At 45.1% G+C, this 23,579-nt stretch overlaps 1 protein-coding gene across 1 annotated transcript in view; it reads right to left on the minus strand.

The window, feature by feature from the left end:
• Positions 1 to 23,579, minus strand: part of LOC138467325 (calpain-13-like) — a 662,439-nt gene that overhangs the window by 308,664 nt on the left and 330,196 nt on the right. The window contains exons 6-7 of the mRNA XM_069607301.1: positions 19,805 to 19,979; positions 15,627 to 15,701 (exon numbers count right to left, since the gene is read on the minus strand). Coding sequence (XP_069463402.1) covers positions 15,627 to 15,701; positions 19,805 to 19,979 — 250 coding nt within the window. The remainder of the gene's footprint in view (positions 1 to 15,626; positions 15,702 to 19,804; positions 19,980 to 23,579) is intronic.

Genomic DNA, 23,579 nt, shown 5'->3' on the forward strand with positions numbered 1-23,579 from the left:
TTCAACACTACATTCTACTCAGCACAGCAGCGTGCCCGTACAGTCTAGTACTGTTACTCCAACTAACCCTGAAGGGCCCTGCTTAGCCTCATTGACTTTGCATGCAACTCACGCATAAAGAATTATGTTAGTCACCGAGACCGCGCTCCAAGCCCCTCGCACTGAAACTTAAATCTAGATGTGATTGTGTTTATGACTCTTACATTGAATCTCAAATCTAGATGAAACTGCGTTCATGCCTCTTTCACTGAAATTTAAATCTAGTTGCGATTGTGTTTATGCCTCTTACACTGAAACTAGGTAGGCCTCTAGCCTATAGCAATTCTGTCCGAAGCACACCACTCGCATTGCCCAGCGCTGCTGTATTAACTGTGTGTTTCTGGCCCAGGTGCCCTCCTTGCACTGCCAACTGCTGCTCTGATTAGCTATCCTTGTGGCCCAGATGCCCCCTACGTATTGACTACTATTGCTGGGTTAGCTATCCTTGCGGCCCAGGTGCCTCCCACATACTGCCTACTATTGCTGTGTTTTTGGCCCAGGTGCCCCCCACGTATTGCCTACTATTGCTGTGTTTTTGGCCCAGGCGCCCCCCACGTATTGCCTACTATTGCTGCGTTTTTGGCTCAGGTGCCCTCCACGTATTGCCTACTAGTGCTGTGTTAGCTGTGTTCTTAGCCCAGGTGCCCTCCACGTATTGCCTACTAGTGCTGTGTTAGCTGTGTTCTTAGCCCAGGTGCCCCCCACGTATTGCCCATCACTGCTGCTCTTTTTCTTATTATGCTGGCCCAGTACTTCACCTCTGACTATATTCTCCTTGCAGTATGTCTCACCCTTAAACTATCAACACTACTGGAACCATTACCACACTATTATTACATCCCCACTGCTACCCCACACGCTCACCCAATCCTCTCCTGTGCCTCACAACATACACCCAACATGGTCCTCACTGCACTCAAAACATGCCGCCATGGCACCTCAGAATGCACACAGCAGCAACACCCTACATCGACAACTACGGTTGACACTCCCGCTAACCCTTACCTTAACTTACCGACCCTCTGGCTCCAACACTTTGCCATGAAGCCCACTCCCAACCAACCTTGCTCTGTGTCCGCAAGAAATCTCAGATTGGGAGCCATGCTCTCCCATTCTTCCTACTGCCCTACCAACATCCATCTGCCGACCAAGCCACCTTGTACTAGGCCCACAGCCTCTGGCCACCCCTGCGCTCCCTCAGCTATTCTGGAAATCACTACACCTGATACGAATACCTTACCGCACAGCCCCATTACTAGTCTTAAGGCTGCCCTGATCAACACTAGGTCGCTCACAGCTCATGCACTCGACGTACCCGACCTCATAACCACCCATGACCTGAACTTTATAGCCATGACGGAAACCTGGCTCCACGCTGCCTTGGGACCCCTACTATCTTTAGCTATCCCTGAGGGCTACACAATCATTAGATGTGACCGTAACACGGATCAAACCAAAGGAGGCGGTATCGCCATCATCCACAAAACTTCAATTAATCTCTGCATCACCACCCCCGACCCAATCTCCTCAGCAGAACTACTCACAGCCAAGCTAGCCATTACCCCCAACAGGACCATCACACTCCACATCATATATAGACCACCCGGCCCACTATCATCGTTTGCTGAGGACCTCTCCCACATCCTCACTGACAACACTAAGTCCAAGTCTCAAATCATAGTATTAGGTGACTTCAACCTAGGCTACCTAGACCCTAATGACACCCTCGCCCAGGAGATCAACAACCTACTACTCAACTTAGGCTTCACACAAGAAATCACCATGCCTACCCACTCCAAGGGCAGGACCCTCGATTGGATAGCCAACTTAAATTGTGACACAAACATCGGACCCATTCAACCATGCGCATGGACCGACCACCATCAGCATTCCCGTTAAAACCATCCCTCCCACGTCCAATATAGTGCCAGCCACCACTCCTAGAAATAAGCGCAACACAGCCTGCGCTAAACTACTCCCACTTATCTTCCCTGCTCTTAACGATATCTCATCATCATGCTCCGACCACACTGTCTTGGTTGACTTGTTCAATCAAACAATGATCAAAGCGCTTCATTTTATCGCGCCCTCCAAACTAAGAAAATCCAAACCTCGGGCACACCTCAACTCCTGGTTCACACCACAGATGAGAACCTTACGCAAGGACAAAAGGACCCTTGAAGCACGACGGAAAAGTAATCCGACGTTAGCCAAAAAAGCTAGTGTCGCCTTAGCCACTCTCAATTACAAAGATGCCATACTCACAGCAAAAAAAGAGACGTACAATAAACGCATTGAACTAGCCGAATCTCCCGCCACTCCCCCCTCCCCCCCCCGACACCTGCTCTAAAGACAGAACCTGGTGTACTAACATCCAAAAAGCCCTCCTCGGAAAAATTGTCACCCTCCAATCTAAAATCAAGGATAAAAAAATTTGTTTACAGCCCAGCCTGCAACACAAACCACCCCAGACTACCACTAACCCGAACACCGAATCCCTGAAACCTTTCAGCTTCACGCCCCTCTCCACCATTGAAGTAGAACACATTATCAATAACCTTAAACCTACCAACTGTCAGCGGGACCCCTGCCCCGCCACCATCATCATCAAGGAAGACGCTCATAACCTAGCGCCCTCACTCATCAACTCCTCCTTCAGCACTGGGATTGTCCCCGACAACCTCAAGGATGCCTGGGTAATCCCTCTCCTGAAAAAACCTACCTTGGACGCCAACATACCCACCAACTTCCGACCGATCACTACAGTCCCTTTCCTCTTAAAAATTTGTGACCATGCTGAATACCTGGAGATCCAAGACTACTTAGAAACCAACTATCTGCTGGGTCTGAGACAGTCTGGCTTCCGCCCACGATACGGCACTGAAACAGCTCTACTGGACCTTAAAACGCAGATCGAAGACCTCAAATATAAGGGCAAACTGGCCGTCCTACTTGTAACGCTCACCTGATTCTCGCAGAGGCGCCGGTCTTGACTGGGCGACTACCGTATCTTCAAAGGTGATGTGTAGCACCCGGTTGGCTCTTTGGGCTGGACCTCTGTGCACTGTATGCCTGACGTGTAGAGTAAGATGTCTGCAGATAGAAAATATGGGGTTAATGAACTGGGGTTATTGGGGTGTCCCTATCTCTTTCCTCTTCTCCTCTCCTGTAGACCCCCAAAGGTTAACGCTCTCACCTTAGGTAAGTGAATGCCGAGCTCTCCATCTGCCTCGGGGCAGGGTGCTGTAACCAGTTTCTTCACTGGATAGGTAGCGCAGGCCTCTTGACTTCAGAGGACTGCTGTCCGTCGTTTACTGCACGAACGGTAAGTTTCGAGTCATTCAAATGTCTTTAAAGTCTTTAGTAATGATGTCTCTTGTTTTGCAGGGTTCCGGCGATGGCGGATGATGGGCTGAAGTGAGTTGAAGATGGAGCCCGTGTGATGAATAGAAGCGCCTGGAAGCAGTAAGTAAGCGCTTGTTGCCTGCTTCACTATGCGCTCTAACTGTCTTTTTATTTTGCAGGTACGAGTTCGGAGCGGCTGCAGGGTGCCGGAATACCCACTGGATTAGATGTGGAAAGGAGTAATGGCACGTGAGTATTAAAGTTCCCCAATGTCTTTAAACGCACCTTGTTTTGTCTTTCAGATGCGGGATGCAGCGCCGAAGGCCTCCGGAGCGTACGAAGAGTAGGTAAGCCTTTGCCTTTCAGATGCCGGATTGCTAACCTGTTCTTTCTTGTCTTTATAGGTGTTGCTGAAGACTGGATTCAGGATGGTAAGCCTTTGCCTTTCAGATGCCGGAATGCTAACCTGTTCTTTCTTGTCTTTATAGGTGTTGCTGAAGACTGGATTCAGGATGGTAAGCCTTTTTCCTTAGGCCCAGGACCAGATGCAGAAGACACGATGAGCGTTCTGCTGCAGAGGTTGCAGAATAACGCAAAGCAAGATTCATCCACCGGGTGTGGTTTAAATAGCCTCCTGTAGTGCTTAGGTGTCTCCTTCCACAGCCACGCCTAAGTAAGAAAAGAGTTCCTGGTAAGAAAAGAGTTCCTGCCTTCCAGAAGAGTTCCAGTGTTCTGAATCTAGGGAGTGGCTCCAGCCCCACCCAACAGGAAAAGTAGTTCCAAACAGAAGAGGATCAGAGGCTCAACTGGCAGGCAAGTAAGCAGCATGGTCTGCTGAAGGTAAGTCCACCCAAGCATTATGAGCCCGGCGCTTCCAGCGCTGGGACTGGGCATATTTATGAGCCTGGTGCCACTGGCGCCAGGACTGGGTCCAAAAGGTCCCAATTGGGACTGGTTGGCACTCGGAACCTGGGTTATGGATCTGCTTCCAAGGGAGTTGGGAAAACCCTGACCTTTTGGAAGCAGAGATCATGACAGTACCCCCCCTCAAGGCCCCTCCCAAACCGGGCTTCTCCGGGGGTTTTGGCTTGTCAGGAAATGTTCGGTGAAATCTTTTGATTAGGCGAGGAGCGTGGACATATTCAGCAGGTTCCCAGGATCTCTCTTGGGGGCCGTAGCCTTTCCAGTCAATTAGGTAAAATAGTTTAGATTTGGAGATCTTGGAGTCCAGAATGCTTTTGACTTCAAACTCGAGTTCTCCATCCACTAGGATAGGTTTTGGAGATTTGGTTAGTCGGGTTTGAGGTTGCACGGGTTTTAATAGAGAGACGTGGAAGACCGGATGTATCTTCATGTGCGGGGGCAAGTCCAACTTGACCGCTACTGGGTTTACTATGGTAGTGATGGAATAGGGACCAAGGTATCTTGGGTTGAATGTGCGTGGCCCTTTTAGAGATAGATATTTGGTGGATAACCAGACTTGATCCCCTACTTGATAGTGAGGGGCTTCCTTCCGATGTTGATCTGCTCCTTTCTTGTATTGTTCTTTAGCCCTTTGAAGGTGAGAAACAGCTTCCTTAAAGGCTTGGGTGATTGTAGAATGCAGGTAGTCTACTGCTGGTGTTTCAAGATCTTGGAGGGGATCCAACTCCGAGGTTCGAGGGTGACTGCCGTACAAAAGAAAAAACGGGGTTTTCCCAGTTCCCGAATGGACAGAGTTATTGTAGGCATACTCGGCTATCCAAAGGATATCTTTCCAAGTTTTTTCAGTTTGTTGCAGCATGCAGCGTAAATACTGTTCCAGAGTTTGATTGGTCCTCTCGGTTTGTCCGTCGGTCTGAGGGTGGTGACTGGTCGATAGTCTCACATCAATTTGAGCCGACCGACAGCAACTTCGCCAAAAATGAGAAATAAATTGACTACCTCGATCCGAAATTAGAACCGAAGGAAAACCGTGCAGTCGGACGATGTTTTCGAGAAATTCTCGGGCCAGAGTTGCTGCTGTTGGCAAGCCTTTGAGCGGAATGAAGTGCGCCATCTTGGAGAATAAGTCCACGATTACTAGAATCGTATTGTATCCGGAGAATGGAGGTAGATCGGTGATGAAGTCCATAGAAAGCGTATGCCAAGGGCGAGGTGGGATGTCAATAGGGCGTAAGAGGCCTGCTGGTCTTTCCTTTTGACTCTTGTTTTGGGCGCATACTCCACAGGACATTATTAAGTCTCTGATATCTTTTTTCCAAGACGGCCACCAGAAGTAGCGCTTGATCTTTTCTGAGGTCTTGGCTATACCGGGATGACCTTCCATTAAAGAGTCGTGATAACAAGAGATTACTTTTTTCTGTAAATCTGTGCTGGGTAGGTATAATCGTTCCTGGAAATACAATAAGTTGTCCTTTACTGCAAAGTCCTTTCCCTGCAGATGCCAATTCTGTATGTCTGCTGGAGTTACAAGTTGCCTGGCTTTATCCTTAACTTCCTCTATGGATTCTGTGGCGATTACACCCAGAATTCTTTGTTCGGGAATGATTGGTACAGGTTTAGGGTTGACCAAGTGTTCTTCCACTCCCATCCGAGAAAGGGCATCGGCTTTACCGTTCTTTGTACCAGGTCGATAGGTAATTATGAAGTCAAACTCAGCAAAGAATAATGCCCAACGGAGTTGTCTAGAGGATTGGGCTTTTGCGGTCTTCAAATATTGCAGGTTTCGGTGATCCGTAATCACAGTAACGGTGTGTCGGGCCCCGAGCAGATAATGCCGCCAAACCTTAAAGGCAGACTTGATAGCCAGAAGTTCCTTGTCAGTAATCGTGTAATTGATTTCAGGAGGCGAGAATTTGCGGGACCAAAATGCCACGGGATGCAACTGATTGGTTACCGGGTCATTTTGTGATAGAACTGCCCCCATGGCAAGGCTTGAAGCATCAGTTTCCACGATGTAGGGGAGTTCGGGGCGAGGGTGTTTTAAGATTGGTGCAGAGATAAATTTAGTCTTCAAATCCTGGAAAGCTTGTTCCGCCTCGGTAGACCATTCAAAACGTTTGTTTTTCTTTAACAAGGCAGTGATGGGCTGGACTATTCGAGAGAATTCGGGGATAAACCTGCGGTAAAAGTTAGCGAAGCCTAACATGCTTTGCACACCTTTTACGGAGGATGGTGATGGCCATTTGAGAACTGCATCGACCTTCTTTGAATCCATACGCACTCCGCCAGGTGATAATATGAATCCCAAGAATTCAACTTCAGTCACGTTGAAAACACATTTTTCCAACTTAGCGAAAAGTTTGTGTTGACGCAATCTTTCGAGGACCATTTTCACGTGTTTCCGATGTTCAGATTCCGATGAAGAATAAACGAGGATGTCGTCAATGTAAACAACAACACATACATCTATGAGCTCTCTGAGGACATCATTCATAAAATATTGAAAGGCGGCCGGGGCATTGCAAAGTCCGAAGGGCATGACCTGATATTCAAATAGCCCATACTTGGTGTGGAAGGCCGTCTTCCATTCATCGCCCTCTTTTACTCGTACCAAGTGGTAAGCTCCTCTAAGATCCAGCTTTGTATATATGCATGCTTTTCTGACTTGGTCCAGGAGTTCAGGGATCAAAGGTAACGGATATCTATTCTTAACGGTGATCTGGTTCAGGGAGCGATAATCGATACAAGTTCTAAGGTCTCCTTCCTTTTTTGGAACGAAGAACAAAGCTGAAGAAGCAGGGGACTTGGAAGGACGAATAAACCCATTTGCCAGGTATTGATCCAGGTATTGTCGAAGGTGAAGGTTCTCAGGCTCGGTGAGGGCATAAATTCTACTACAAGGAGGAGTAGATCCAGGTATCAGGTCTATCTGGCAGTCATAAGACCTATGAGGAGGTAGAGAGTTAGCCTGATCCTTCCGGAAAACATCTTGGTATTCTAGGTATTCGGGAGGTAACTGGGGAGTCTCTGAAGAAATTGCGGCCAGTGCAACACCAGGTGGAGGGTGACAAGTAGAGACACATTCTGGAAACTGGACCGTTCTTGCTCGCCAATCGATCAGAGGATTGTGTTTCTCTAACCAAGGTATTCCTAGAATAAACTGAAACTGAGGGGCCTTGATCACATCGAACACGATCTTCTCATGGTGTCCATCTTGACTTACTAGCGTCACCTCTTGAGTGGTATGCGTTACTGGCCCGGAGGCTATCTCCGTACCATCCACCGTAGTAATGACGTCCTTTACAGCCTTGGGACAAAGAGTTAGATTCATCCTCAAAACCATTTCATGATCCACATAATTGCCGATGGCACCGCTGTCGACGTAAGCTTCAATTGCATGTAATCGATCCGGATTATCAGGGCTAATGAGGACCATAGGTATCACGAAATGCGAGGTCACGGAACTGGTTTTCACGCTCGGCAAGAGGACCTCTATTCTTGTCGGGCGAGGTCGTTTCCCTGCTCAGAGTTTGTAACTTTGGTAACTGCAGCTCCTACTGCCTTCTTGGCAGGTTTCACCGGACAGTCTCGAAGAAAGTGCCCTGAGTTTCCGCAATATAGGCATAATTGCAACTGTTTCCTCGTTTCCCGCTCCCTTTGTGTTAGAGGACCTTTCAGACCCCCGATTTGCATGGGTTCCCCGGAGTCTACTCCTTTGGAAGGAGTTGGCGGTTTGGAAAATACTCGAGCATCAAACTTGGAACGATCGGCCTTCCTGTTCTGCAGCCTGTGATCTATTTGAACGACCAAGTCTATATAATCCGAACAGTCTTGTGGGGGATTCAATACTTGGGCTAAAACGTCTTTGAGCTCTCCACATAGACCTCTATAAAACAGCGTAATCCTTTTGTCCTCAGGCCATTGAGTTTCCACTATTAGTCTATTGAAAGATGCAATATAAGCCAAAAGGTCTTGATTACCCTGTCGCAACGAAAGAAGCTCATTGTCCAAGGCCTGCCCCTGTGAATGTCTTGCGAACAGTTTTTCCATACTAAGCTGAAAGGCTTGAAAATCATGGAGAACCGGATCATCTTGATTAACTAGAGGGATCGACCAGTCTGCCGCATTGCCACTAAGGTACGAAAGTACAAAAGCTACTTTTGCTTGATCAGTTGGAAAGGCTGCTGGCCGGCATAAGAAGTGCAACCGGCACTGATTGATAAATACTGCAAACCTCTTTGGGTCACCAGAAAATCGTTCGGGCGGAGCCAGAGGTACATTCCCAGGTAGGTTGATCTGCACTGGATTCATAGAGGATGTTGAAGGAAGATTTGCCCCTGATGCGGGTAACGGGGTCTGTCCGGCTTGTGACTGTAGCACTTGTCTAGCAAGATTGTCTGTTCTCTCCTTGGAAATAATTAGTTCCCTTCTTAGAGCATTCGTTTCCTGACGAGCTGCATGGACTTCTGCCCTTAGTTCCCCAAGTAACCGGGCTAGGGGGTCAGTATCCGAGGTTTCCATAGCGCCTGGGCGAGAGTTTTGCGGTAGGCTTTGCGTTCTGTAACGCTCACCTGATTCTCGCAGAGGCGCCGGTCTTGACTGGGCGACTACCGTATCTTCAAAGGTGATGTGTAGCACCCGGTTGGCTCTTTGGGCTGGACCTCTGTGCACTGTATGCCTGACGTGTAGAGTAAGATGTCTGCAGATAGAAAATATGGGGTTAATGAACTGGGGTTATTGGGGTGTCCCTATCTCTTTCCTCTTCTCCTCTCCTGTAGACCCCCAAAGGTTAACGCTCTCACCTTAGGTAAGTGAATGCCGAGCTCTCCATCTGCCTCGGGGCAGGGTGCTGTAACCAGTTTCTTCACTGGATAGGTAGCGCAGGCCTCTTGACTTCAGAGGACTGCTGTCCGTCGTTTACTGCACGAACGGTAAGTTTCGAGTCATTCAAATGTCTTTAAAGTCTTTAGTAATGATGTCTCTTGTTTTGCAGGGTTCCGGCGATGGCTGATGACGGGCTGAAGTGAGTTGAAGATGGAGCCCGTGTGATGAATAGAAGCGCCTGGAAACACGTAAGTAAGCGCTTGTTGCCTGCTTCACTATGCGCTCTAACTGTCTTTTTATTTTGCAGGTACGAGTTCGGAGCGGCTGCAGGGTGCCGGAATACCCACTGGATTAGATGTGGAAAGGAGTAATGGCACGTGAGTATTAAAGTTCCCCAATTACTTTAAACGCACCTTGTTTTGTCTTTCAGATGCGGGATGCAGCGCCGAAGGCCTCCGGAGCGTACGAAGAGTAGGTAAGCCTTTGCCTTTCAGATGCCGGAATGCTAACCTGTTCTTTCTTGTCTTTATAGGTGTTGCTGAAGACTGGATTCAGGATGGTAAGCCTTTGCCTTTCAGATGCCGGAATGCTAACCTGTTCTTTCTTGTCTTTATAGGTGTTGCTGAAGACTGGATTCAGGATGGTAAGCCTTTTTCCTTAGGCCCAGGACCGGATGCAGAAGACACGATGAGCGTTCTGCTGCAGAGGTTGCAGAATAACGCAAAGCAAGATTCATCCACCGGGTGTGGTTTAAATAGCCTCCTCTAGTGCTTAGGTGTCTCCTTCCACAGCCACGCCTAAGTAAGAAAAGAGTTCCTGGTAAGAAAAGAGTTCCTGCCTTCCAGAAGAGTTCCAGTGTTCTGAATCTAGGGAGTAGCTCCAGCCCCACCCAACAGGAAAAGTAGTTCCAAACAGAAGAGGATCAGAGGCTCAACTGGCAGGCAAGTAAGCAGCATGGTCTGCTGAAGGTAAGTCCACCCAAGCATTATGAGCCCGGCGCTTCCAGCGCTGGGACTGGGCATATTTATGAGCCTGGTGCCACTGGCGCCAGGACTGGGTCCAAAAGGTCCCAATTGGGACTGGTTGGCACTCGGAACCTGGGTTATGGATCTGCTTCCAAGGGAGTTGGGAAAACCCTGACCTTTTGGAAGCAGAGATCATGACACTACTCCTCCTTGACCTCTCTGCGGTGTTTGACTCGGTTAACCACCAAATCCTGTGCCGTCACCTAAAATCTGCCGCCCACTGCTTGGACAAAGCAACAACCTGGATCACCTCATTCCTGGATAACAGATCGATGCGAGTATTCTCCCCCACCGCCACCGCAGAACCCTCCCCAGTCACTTGTGGAGTGCCTCAAGGATCCGGTGTATCCCCGACACTCTACAATGTATTCACAAAACCTCTATTTGACATCTTGGATCTTCTGGGTGTTACGTATACCAAATACGCTGATGACACCCAGATACTTATCCCCATAACAGGTGACAACAAAACCGATTCAATCGCCATCAACGCCATTTATCAAGTCATCCTGGCTTGGATGGCCCATCATGAACTGTGCTTAAATGACGACAAGACTGAGCTCATCATCCTTGGCTCCCACCACAGACTTAACAAACTTGACCCATCGTTTAAAGCCTTCACCTTTGATGGTAACACTATCAAAGTGGCCAAAGACACAAACATTGACTCCACTCTTTCCTTGTCCAGACAAACCAACACAGTATCATCATCGGCCTCATACACCTGCAAGCTCATCACAGCTTGTCCCCCCTTCCTCTCTCCAGCCAACTGTACCACACTAGCCAGGACCTCGGTCCTATCCAAAATCGATTATTGCAATGCTCTCTATCTAGGGACCAACCAACGCAATATGAATAAACTCCAAATCATCCAAAATAACGCCATCAGAGCGGCGCTCAATATTCCTAGGTACCTTCACATTTCTGACTCCAGGCGAAGCCTTCGCTGGCTCTCAGTCTCCCAAAGATTCGCCCTCAAAGCACTCGCCCTTACACACAAAAGCCTCACCAACGAAGCCTCTAGCTACCTAGCCAGCAGATTCGCATTAAACACCTCCACAAGACCACTCAGAAGTGCCCAAACTAACTGTCTCTCTGTTTTACACTTCAATTTACAAAGATCTGGGGGACGCAGCTTCCCAGTCCTAGCGGCCAAGCTGTGGAACTCGCTACCTAACTCACTAAGAGCAGAAACTTCGTTCCCAACCTTCAAGTGCAAAGCTTCAGCCTGGTTGTCTGCCCAGGACTTGCTATAATTCCTAGCTCACAGCACCTAGGATCTCCACTACCGCGCTAGCGGCGCACTGCCACTACCCTCTCTCTCTGTACATATCTCCTTGCTTAATTGGCCTCTTTATGTATATTTTACTCTACTGCATTATCCTACCATGCCTATACATGTTTGTATAATTTGTATATTTGTAAAATGGCCGTATTTCACGTTGTATAATTTGTGTATTTGTATAATCCACTCTAAATGCGTTATGTATCATGCCTGTAACTAAATAATGCGCCTGCTTGCCCTTGGGCCTAGTGCGCTATACAAATAAATAAATACTAATACTAAATACTGCACTGGTAATAACGGTGCTGGTAATACCGGCTGTTATTTGCCAGTGGGATGCCTGTCTTACCTCAAGCCCTTAGCTGGAGGTAACTCAGGCCCCCCACCAGCAAACTGGGAGTATTCGTTGCGGAAACGTGCTGGTAAAACTGAATTACTGGCTCATTAATTCTGCATCGGCATACGTTTAATGAGGCCAATTTGCCTTCATTCAGTTCAAGAATGCAGTCCCTTCAATGGCAGCAATGGCATTCTTTGACCTTGCCCATTCATCAGAACTCCTGGTTGATGCACACTTGTTTGGCCTGGGAGCAGAGCTCACACGAAGAGATCGTTGTGTGAAGGTTGTGATGATCATCTATGGAAGTATGACATTTTCATAAACAGAGATCTGTTACTCCCAGATACCGCACAATGCTCTAGCGATGTTATGGGGATACTGACATTTTCATACATAAGTGATTGGCAAGATGGTGTCAATAATTAATTATCATAAACCAGGCAGTCCCATCATGTCTGGAATAGTATTACATTTGCCAGCTCAGACAGAATGATGGCTCTTGCAGCTGCAAGAATACAACATCACGTTGACATACAAACCTGGTTGGGATAGTCTGTCAGATTATTTATCTCCTAATGGAACATGTGTAGAATGGGGTGCAGAAAAGGCAGGAGATGAAGAACATGAATGTAATTCCAAATTATTATCAGCCATCTCCCCGAAATTGATGACATTACAAAAATGGAAAGAAGCATCAGTTGATGGTGTTTGCATTTGACCATAGAAGATCGCAATATTGGAAGATAGAACATAATAACTGACTGTATTGATAGACGCATGTCCTCAGGAAAGGAAAAGGACCAAGGCATATGTGAGATTACAGAAGAGTAGTTTTACAAAGGTAGCGGGCGCCCCTCTCTCGCAAGAACAGACATGATAACCTGTTCAGTGGTTATTAACCACTTGAGAGTTCGCAGCCACTGCTTTTACTCACTGTGCCTTTCACAGATGGGAAATATCCATTTGCATATCAGTCTTTGTCCTGCCCAGGGGCAGTCCAGCACCGAAATACAATGGCAATTCCAATCTGAACGAGAGTACCACCAGCAACCCCATACACGTGTTTCACCCTTGTTGGGGATCATCAGTGAGGTGAAGCTGATGCCTCTCTAAGCACAGTGAGAGGGAGACCACGTCTGGTTGCCCCCAGGAGACCTAGGGTTACCAATCCCAGGTTCCTTAACAAATAGTTTTACAAAGGTAGCGGGCGCCCCTCTCTCGCAAGAACAGACATGATAACCTGTTCAGTGGTTATTAACCACTTGAGAGTTCGCAGCCACTGCTTTTACTCACTGTGCCTTTCACAGATGGGAAATATCCATTTGCATATCAGTCTTTGTCCTGCCCAGGGGCAGTCCAGCACCGAAATACAATGGCAATTCCAATCTGAACGAGAGTACCACCAGCAACCCCATACACGTGTTTCACCCTTGTTGGGGATCATCAGTGAGGTGAAGCTGATGCCTCTCTAAGCACAGTGAGAGGGAGACCACGTCTGGTTGCCCCCAGGAGACCTAGGGTTACCAATCCCAGGTTCCTTAACAAATAGTTTTACAAAGGTAGCGGGCGCCGCTCTCTCGCAAGAACAGACATGATAACCTGTTCAGTGGTTATTAACCACTTGAGAGTTCGCAGCCACTGCTTTTACTCACTGTGCCTTTCACAGATGGGAAATATCCATTTGCATATCAGTCTTTGTCCTGCCCAGGGGCAGTCCAGCACCGAAATACAATGGCAATTCCAATCTGAACGAGAGTACCACCAGCAACCCCATACACGTGTTTCACCCTTGTTGGGGATCATCAGTGAGGTGAAGCTGATGCCTCTCTAAGCACAGTGAGAGGGAGACCACGTCTGGTTGCCCCCAGGAGACCTAGGGTTACCAATCCCAGGTTACAGAAGAGTAGTCTACACCACAAGAAGGACTCCTTCTTCGAGATACAAGAGCAGTTAATTCTACCACACTGACACCCGTAGTATTGATGTGGGCTCACATTGGCAATCAAGGATGCACCAACATCATAGCAAGGTTACAATAAAAAATGTGGTTTCTGAAGCTTTAAGAGCAGGTTGATGAATTAATAAACCATTGTGTGTGGTGTCAAGCCATGGCACCTCCTGTCAGACCATCCCCAATCCTCTGTCACTGGCTAGCAGCTGGAGGTCTTACTCTCACATAAGAGTTTGGTTCTATTCACGGGGACCGACATTTTGTGGTGGTAAATGACGGATGGTCTTGATATCCTGAGTTTGAATTTGTCCGATCTACAGCATCTAGGGATCTGATCCCCATCTTGATGAGATAAAAAGTAACAATGGGCCCCTAGTTCAAGGGAGGGAGATTCAAGAGTATTTTACTGAATGGGGATTTTGATACAGCCACCTAATGACGCTATGGCCAAGGGTGAATGGTGTCTAGCAAAGCGTCATGTGCACACTGACCACATTGGAAGATGCATAAAAGACGACATTCTGCCTCATCCGACACAAACATGTCCTATAATAAACAATTGACAAGTATCTGAAAGGCGTGATGCCCTGGATGAGAAGAGAGGTAGTCACAGAAAGATGACCTCCACACAATATACAAGTAGACGACTTTGTGCTGAAAAAAAGGGTAGAGTCAGAAGTTGAAACACATATAGCAAGGGAACATTCACCCATTCCTGCCTAATTGGCTGGCGAGGGGGGGGGGGGGTTACTGCGTGTGCATCCAGAGAAAATAGGCAGATGCACAGGAGGCTGAGAGACTAAGGCCCTGATTACAAGTCAGGCGTTAAGGGTTCAACGGCGCCGTCGGCGCCGTTAACCCTTAACGCCTGATTCACACTTTGACGCCTGCTTTTTGCAGGCGTTAAAGTCCAAGGCACTAAGCGACCTTGGTGCTAATTTACGGTGCCATAATTAGCACCTTCCCCATCCCCATTATGCCCTATGGGGCAAAAATGGGAATGGGGAAGGGCAAAAGGTGAATGGGGAATTACCGCCCCACTCACCTTGGAATGGGGCGATAATTCCGCCATCCACCATGGCGGAATCCGGCATGGACCATGGTGCTAATAGCACCATGGTCCACCGCCTGACTTATAATGAGGGCCTATGTGACACACTTATCATGAAGATGACGATGTTCATTCAAGAAAAAGAAATGTGAGCAAATATATGTGAATGCTTGTTGCAAATGTGGTGAATTACTGCTTGTTGTTAATTATAAAAGAGGATCCTGAGATCATGTGGCGGAGTGGGCAAGTTACACAAGGACGAGCAGCTTGTCACTGCAAATAAGAAATAAAAGCAGCACTGGCACGATGCAGCAGAGGTTGGTGGGATATACTGATTACCTGCACTCAAGAAGTGCACCTGGAAACCACAAGTCTCACGCACTTTAAGACTCATCACTCTGGATGCATACCCGTGACGCATGAGGGTGGATGGCTGATCCAAGCCCTCTACCGCCATGGGTGCTGGTGTCCAATGCACACTGTGTTTGGGTGTGCGGCATGACATGTGCATGCAGGGACTGGTCGAGGCTCCCTCCCAGCCTCAGCCATGTCCTCCTCCTGTGTAGACCAATCCCCTGGAGGTTCAAGGGACGGGCAGCTTTGTAAACATTCCTCTTCTGCATCCTCTTTCTGAATTGGGGGCATCATTCTTAGGCTCTGAGCCTCGCATGGCAATGATAACAAGCCAATTAGAGAAAAACCATGATAGGACTTTTTATGTAAGTAGAATCAGGCCTGATCATTCGAAATTAATTGAGATGAAAAAGCTGGTTTCATATAATCCTGCGAGCAGATATGTACTGATATGGCTGTGTAGGCAGAATAGGACCACCAAAGCTTACCTGTCTGGTGCATGTCACAGTGTAGGCGTGGCCTTGCACCAGCCCATTTTCCACCTCGACGTTACCGACAATTTGCTAGAACAGAAAAATGAAAAACATTAATATTGCTTGCATATGAGTCTTAGCTAAGATTCACTAATTGAAAAGTTCTCAAAATGGGGCTACATGTTGTGACCATCGGGGCTAGTGGTGTAATGTTTATGAAGGTCATTGTAATGTGCTGTGTCCACCTCCTGCAACATGTTTTACATTTAGAATCACCTTTCCTGTGATCCTACTCATTGCCCCCTTTGGAGGTGCATCAAGAAGAGTACACCGCAAATGTGTGCATCACAGCAGCAGGGTACCATGTCACAAAACATACTAAGCACCCCGTTGAGGAAAGACATTTCATCACAAGAGTGCAGGCAAACAGTGGGTGTGTGTCCCTGTGCTCTCCTGATTGTGGTAACATTGGAGCTGGGCAGATGGATTGTTGATTCTTTCCAGTGATTGACATTCAACCCCCTTCCCCCCCCCACCCACTCCCCTTCAGAGTTCTCCCTAAACAAGCACTGCTCATGAACTCCCATATGGCTTCAATGGCAACACTACCAATCCACCAAAAACATCTTCAGTGCCTTAAGCAATGGATACAGTGGGAATTACTGACAGGGGTAGTGTGCAGTTAGCATTGGTATAGGCCATTTCCTAGGGGCACTGCCAACATGGCGCTGGCCTGTGTGTACCAGGGATGCAGTGCAAGCAGGGGATGCCCTAAGGGTACTGTGCGTTTGGTTACTCTTCCTGACATATTGGCCTCTGCTTATTCTGCAGCCACAGTACCCACATTGCATGGGTGCCGTAAAGATGTATAGTTCACATGGATCATTGTCCAGGTGCAGATGTAGGGTATGCCAGGATTCTATGCCACATAGATGCTCTGGGGATATTAGAAAGCAGGAACCATGCACAAGACCATGTCCTGGGCATAACACACACTGGGGATGGCAGCATGCCACGTGGATGCCACAGGGAAGTTACATGCGGATATGGTATATCCATGACACAGGAGATGGCCTTTGGGTACTCTTGGCAGATTCACTCAGCTAACCGCCTGGCGGCAGGTCACAACTTCTTTGTACAGTTAGCAGAGTAACCATGCAGTGCATATGGTTGTGCAAATCCTGTGTGTGGTTCTCGTGGAGCATGGCAACATTGATTTTGGGTGTTATAACGTGACCATTACATCCCTACAATTTAAGTATTTTGGAGACGGTGAGATGAGTAATTTTTTTGTTTGTATACGGGAAGTCCCAAGGCACACTTCTAATTGTATAGTCTCAAGGGGAGTTACATGAGGGCGGGACTGTGTTTGCCTAATTGGAACTGAAGAGGGTTAGAAACACAGCCTTGGATGTAAAGTAACACACAACTGGTGACACAAAGGGAACACTCAATGGAATGTCAAGCAGGTAGCCATTTAAAGATACCCCCAACATATATTTTGGCTGCAGACAAACCTGTGGATTGAACAAGCATGTAAAGCCAGAGAGGGTTTGCATACTCTGCCAGACAGTACCCACATTGCATGCCTTCAGTCTATGCTGTAGAATGCATGAAAGTAGCAGATGAGCAGAAAAGCACCTTAGAGATAAGTTTAGGGAGAAGATTGAGACAACACAGCCCTTTGCAAGGTACATATGACATTAAGCAGAATCCAGACAATATGGTGCTAGGGTAAGCTCACTGCTACCCATCACGCAAACAGGAAATGTGCAATTCTTTAAAATCACAATTCGCCACCTCCATTAGATGATATAACCCGGTAGTACATTTTTTGAAAACCTATTGCCTATTTGCTATGCACCTTTATTCATAGAAAGTGGTCTATAGTAACTGCAGTGCACAGTGGAACAGGACGGTCTTAAGAACATCAAGTATTCATAGGAAAGGTACCCTCATGCTCCCTCATTGAAAGCTTATAAAGTGCCCTTTGGGCAGTAGCATCTCTTGGCGTGGCCTGTAGGTGCAGGAAAAAAGAATTGCAGGATATATCCAAGGGAATAATAAGGCTTTTAGCCATTGTATTTTCCATGGACAGGAGAGAAAAATAATGGAGCTCCGGAGATGAGGCGTTCTAAGGAAATGAACATGTTTGCACCAAGTGGTACAAGATTTACAATGCACAAATTAGGAGATTCAGGTGTCCAGAGTGTCCTCTGTGGTTAGGGTGGGAATGTAGTAGGTACTTTTGTGATTCAAAAATGTTTGTCTTTTGACATAAAAGCCTTGATGTTTTTGGACTTGTGCACAAAGGGATGTGACCTTAGTTGTTTGGGCTGCACTATCTATGTTGGGGATGGGACCAACACTGATTTGGATATGGTCTTCTGCAGTGGCATGTCAGGGCAAAAACAACATAGTCTGAGGGTTGCTCCGGGCTCTTCCCAGGGGTTAAGAGTCTTTCAAAACCCTTCCATCCATCAATCTTCAGTTTGCCGGTTTCCTGGAACAGGAGTGCCCGAATGTGGATCCAGGACTTGCTGTGCCTAGAGACCCAAGCTATACCTCACTGATAACACAAGAAGGCAGAACAAGTCTGGCATAGTGCTCATCTTGATTAATCTTGGTGGCTATTTCCATCATGAGAAAATGCAGATATCAGATGAGTCTGCATCTGGACATATTTACATTATCTAGTCAATTCATCTAAACCCATTCCACAAACATTTTCTATCTAAATAATTTCCATCCAATGCATGTGTTTGGGGGGTAAAGGGTTAATTTCTGTTCAGGTGCATTTTAAAGGGTACAAAACAGTGATTTGGAGGGTGACCCCCCAAAAAAAAAGAAACAAAAAAGGAAGAAATAAAAATGCATTAGATGGACATGTTTTAGATGGAAACATTTCGATGGAATGGTATTAGATGCAATGGTTTTAGTTGAAATGACCATAAACCATAATTACTGGACCTGATAATATCCTCTTTCGGAGTGGGATCCCTAAGATGTTTTTTAAAGACAATAGGAGCATCTTCTGAAGAAAAATAGGATTTTAAGGGATTAAACAGATTGCAAAGGGGGCACCCTTCAGTGAAAAGTCTGTGTTGAGTCTGAAAATTACAGGTGCTCATAAATTCAAATCTGACCTAGACTCCTGACACGAGTGCACCATGGTTTAGAGACTGTCTGGGTAAGAGATTGAAAAGATAAAATGAACAAGGGAGTGGAAAACCAGACTGAAGATCACTTTTCTATACAGGTGTTTATTTGGTCATGATTTTTGTTATATTGCGTGTTTATCCCAGAGGTAAGCAAGTTCACCAGAATTGTACCTAGGATGATAAGTACACGGGGAAGCGCATACTTTAAGGATATTCAACTATTCCTCCTAGACTGAATGTGTGTAGTATGCGTAGTATGTAATCAATAGTGAGGTGATGTCTTACAGTGGAACTGTTTAGCTTGACTGATGTTATTTTGGAGAGAAGAGGTTTAATATTGGATTCCATACTTAGGCAAATTACTCCACCATTCTGTGCCTCAGAACTACAATCTTCACATATTTAGAGATGGGAACAGATAACAGGTTGTCACCTTCCTAAATAGATTGTCTGAATAAACTAAAAAGGAGGCATTTAAGCCTTACTGTATCGGGAATACAAGAGCAAAGATATACAAAAAACTACTTCAGGCAATACGAGAGTACAGCAGAATAACAAAAAGCAGAGTCTGTATGATCCCCGAGAATAAAGAAACCGTGAGGCATATTCTCACAGAATGTTTGAAATTGAGCCCATTATACATGAATGACCGGGGGACCTGGTTCATAGTTATGAAGCAATATTAGACCAGGAATTTTGGACATATTGCTGCAATACAAATTCTACATCAGTCTATATCGGCTTGTACCACATTTGGCTTGTTAAAACATAAATTGGAAAATAGGTTAATATGTATTATGTTTAATGATTGCAATCTTAGCTTTGTTTGTAACATTATGGATTTAATGATTTTGTACGTTTTATGAATTAATTTTAAGAATGAGTATATGTGTATTACATTTTACGTGTAAAGCTCTATGAACTAAAGAACATATACATAAATAAATAAGTAAACGCCAGAAAGGGAAAGATTTGTGGAGATTCTTTATTACACGTTTTTGGCCTATTGTTCTCTTGTGATCTTGTACTCACATCCCCAGGAGTTGTACATCCGACCAAAGAACCCGATTTGGCTGCTGCAATGACAATATCTCTCAGGTCAGGAGCAGGGTTGCGTAGGTCATACTGCATATGCACACCTCCTGTAAAGTCCACCAAAGCTTCTGAAATGAAACCCCAATGCAGCTTCTGATAGGAACCACGTAACCTAAAAACACATGAAATGATAACTTTAAGTTGGATAATAACAATTAGAGATTACTGTATGCCACTTTGATGTACTTTTAAGGAAGTGGGATCAAGAATTTGATACACTGAAAACATCTTTGTATGATTAGCATGCCAGCAGGTCAATCATTACTGTGCATAGATGATAAGGTAACACAACAGGAAATGTAGTTAACCCTGAGAAAAATGTGTAACAATTACAATAATATGAGGAGTTTTGACAATACATTCTTGAAGTATTTTAAAATAAAATTGCATAGAGCCATCAGAGCATATCAGACACAATCATGCTAATTATTAAATGCTAATTAAAGAAAAAATGTATGTAAACCTGCAAGATATGAAGGTAATGCTACTCCCTCTAAATCAGAGCAAACATTTTTCAACCTCTCGCATGTACTATTGTCATATGCTCCATACAGAGGTTTCAGTCAATGCCATGACATGGCCTGCACAAGGCTCCTACCACCAGGGCCAAATGGCTTGTGTCAATACCCTGGGCACAGAGACCTGTCATGCCGGCTTCTCGTCCAAGATTGGCAGCACCCATTCCAGCAGTTTCTGTGCTACTCTCCAGATAATACTTTCAAAGTGAAAGGTTATTGAGACCAACACTAGGTCCTTTTCCAGCTTGATGTAAGTTCATTAAACCTTCCCAAAACAATCAAATTGAACCAATTCGTTTTTTGGAAAGTTTCAGTCAGTTTCGTCCATGGAGTCCAAAGTAAAAGGTTGCCAAACGTGTAACTTGTTAGGCTTTCACAATGTTAACATTCTAACAATCCTAGCAGCTTCAGTGAAAGAAATAGTTTTCATATGAAGGACAATCCAAATCGACTCAACATTTTAGACACATATAAAGTAACAATATCGCAACTCTGGCGGTCTAGAGGAAACAAAAAGTTAACATAAGAAAGGTTAGAAAGGAAATTGCAAAACCTACCTCAGGTATTGTCATGAATGATGCTAATAAATTATAGATCATGTAGAAATGAACTACACCATTAAATCTTCAATCCAGTGTTAATTAAAAGTGGATGCAGCACATAAACGATAACCAAGTTAATGTGAACTATTCAAATTTTACTGTCAAGGAATACCATGTTTAAATGAGTCTTACATGGCAAAAGGTTGCTACTAGACTTTAGGGTTTAAATAATATTGAATCCATGAGCTCACTGATCAACATTTACATTCATGTCAAACCAAGTTGGCCAAGATACATATAGACCAAGACATAACATATAGAAATAACTTCACAAAATCATTTACTCCTGGGAGTAGAATGTTGTCTCTTTCTATACATGTCAATGTGAAATATCAAAATTTCTAAATGAAACCCAACACACACTTGCATTACATACATATCTATTTCCTCTAGTTTGTTTGATTGTCATATCAAGTACTCACGGTTTCACAAACATACTTCAACTCTGTACATACAAGGAGGTCAGTGCGCTGCCAAAGTTCTTTACAAAAACAATGCAGGGTTAATTCCTCATTCATCCCACCCGGTATAACCAAATCAAGTTTATCCATTCAGTTTGTTTCTCTTTGATTGAGTTTCTTGCTTATGTCAGTCAAAGAGGAACCAGTTGTAACAGCCTCTAATATTTGACAACGCACTTGTGCAATCTGATGCTATTCTTGATGAACATGTCTGGTGATGGAAGAATTCACATTATTTGTCCTGACATTGGACTTACGCTCATTCCATCTTATATTGGCTCTCCTCACTGTATGCCCTACATAATAAAGACCACTTGGGCACCATAGACCATAAATCAGATAAGCAATATCATAACTAGCATAGCACCTCAAAAATATGTTCTTCCCTGTTACTGTTGAGAAAGGCCATTACCCTTAGTTATACTGTTGCAATTATTACAATTCTAACATGGGTATGTCCCTGTTTTTTTGGAGTTGGTATGTTTTTGTTTTGTGATTACATATAGGTCCTGTGTTGTGAACAAAGCATTGATCTTATTGTCCAGTTATAAAATATTTCACTGTTTATTAATATGTTTCCTAATTGTATTGTTTGCACATAAAATGTAGTAATACACACCAAAGGAGGTGTTACACATTCTATTTATGTAAGTATTAAAGGTCTACTATTTTTATTGGTAATTCATATACAAGTCAAATGAGTATAACATACCTTTTTGTTACAAAAGAGCTGCCAGAGTTGATGCTGTTTCCCAGCAGTTTTGTTTGAGATTTATTTTATATCTTTATAAAAAGCATCTAACCTACTTTAGTATAAGTCAAGGTGATGCCCACTCACACGTTTTCTTACATATCTTGGATACTCACTTGTTGTGAAGGACCTTTGTGCTTCTTGGGATTGGCCTCTGTGGTTGGAGAGGTCTCTTCACTAAGGCATCTTTACCTTGAATGGAAGGATTTTACTCAAGCAATATGTTTTTTTTTCAGTGGCTGTTTAGTGGGCCTGTGTCCATCTTTATCCTGCAATTCACACGTTTTGAATCCCGGCAAGGTTGACTACATATTTCCTTCTAGGTTCAATAAAATAAGTGCCATTAAATCAGGTAATAATATTACCCCTCATGTCTTTACTAGCCAGCAGTAGGAATCCAACATGAAGTGCAATATGAACACCTGATAGTACTAATCTTTAACACCTTCACATATGTTGTGGTGGGAAGAATACAACATCCAAACAAACAGGAACTGTCCAATCCAGTTCATAAATGAACACTGAGAATGATTTGTTGAAAGCTCTTCTTTAAACAAAAAGGAGTTATCCAAGTCTGTGTCTATAAAGTTGAACGCCCATCCTATTAAATTGTATCCACCTCACTTTCTGATACATTACCCAACTCCTTTGCTATCCAGTTAGTTGATGCTTTATAAAATCCATTACTACATACATAGCAATGTCCTAAATCAAATTTGAAAAATATTTTCTTCATTCATGTAGGTTCGCCAACACAAGTCCAAACAAATAAAACAGACTCAGTGATATACTGAACAGGTCTCCACGACGTTTCCAACAAGGTACAAGCCATTCAACCTTTCAGCAGTAGTGCAGGAAACAGTGGTTTAAGCTACAGACTACCAAAAAGAGGTTAGGGTTGACATAATAACTCTGTAGCCGAGATCACTATCTCTTAAAACGATCTGCTTTCCACAAGAATGACAGCTCTCCTCATTATAAATATTAATTATGTCATACCCCCTGCTCCTTTCCTGAATTATAGTCGGTACTGGTGATTGGACGGGAAGGGGAGACAGAAAGACATCCAATGGGCGCAATGTACCCTATATCCATGGGCTTGCTGCTGCCCTAATACTCTGCAAACCCACCTTACCTGAATTTGTATCTGAGAAATCTGTATTTGAAAGAGAACATGGGCCTGTAACCACGCCCCTTGTTGCCTGCTTTTGTTTGCTTTTCCCAGGTGTCTGTGCAATTGATTTGTGTATGTTCCTCTGGCGCTTTAAGACTTCACTCCTGTGAGTGGATACCAAATAAAATCCCCAAATTAAATGAATACAATTATTGAACCCCTAAACTGGAGGATGTGGGGTGCAGGTGTTTGGCTTTCACAAGTAG

This window comes from Ambystoma mexicanum, chromosome 4q (assembly GCF_040938575.1).
Source record: "Ambystoma mexicanum isolate Mex_15411 chromosome 4q, UKY_AmexF1_1, whole genome shotgun sequence".
In the NCBI taxonomy this organism is placed as follows: Eukaryota; Metazoa; Chordata; class Amphibia; order Caudata; family Ambystomatidae; genus Ambystoma; species Ambystoma mexicanum.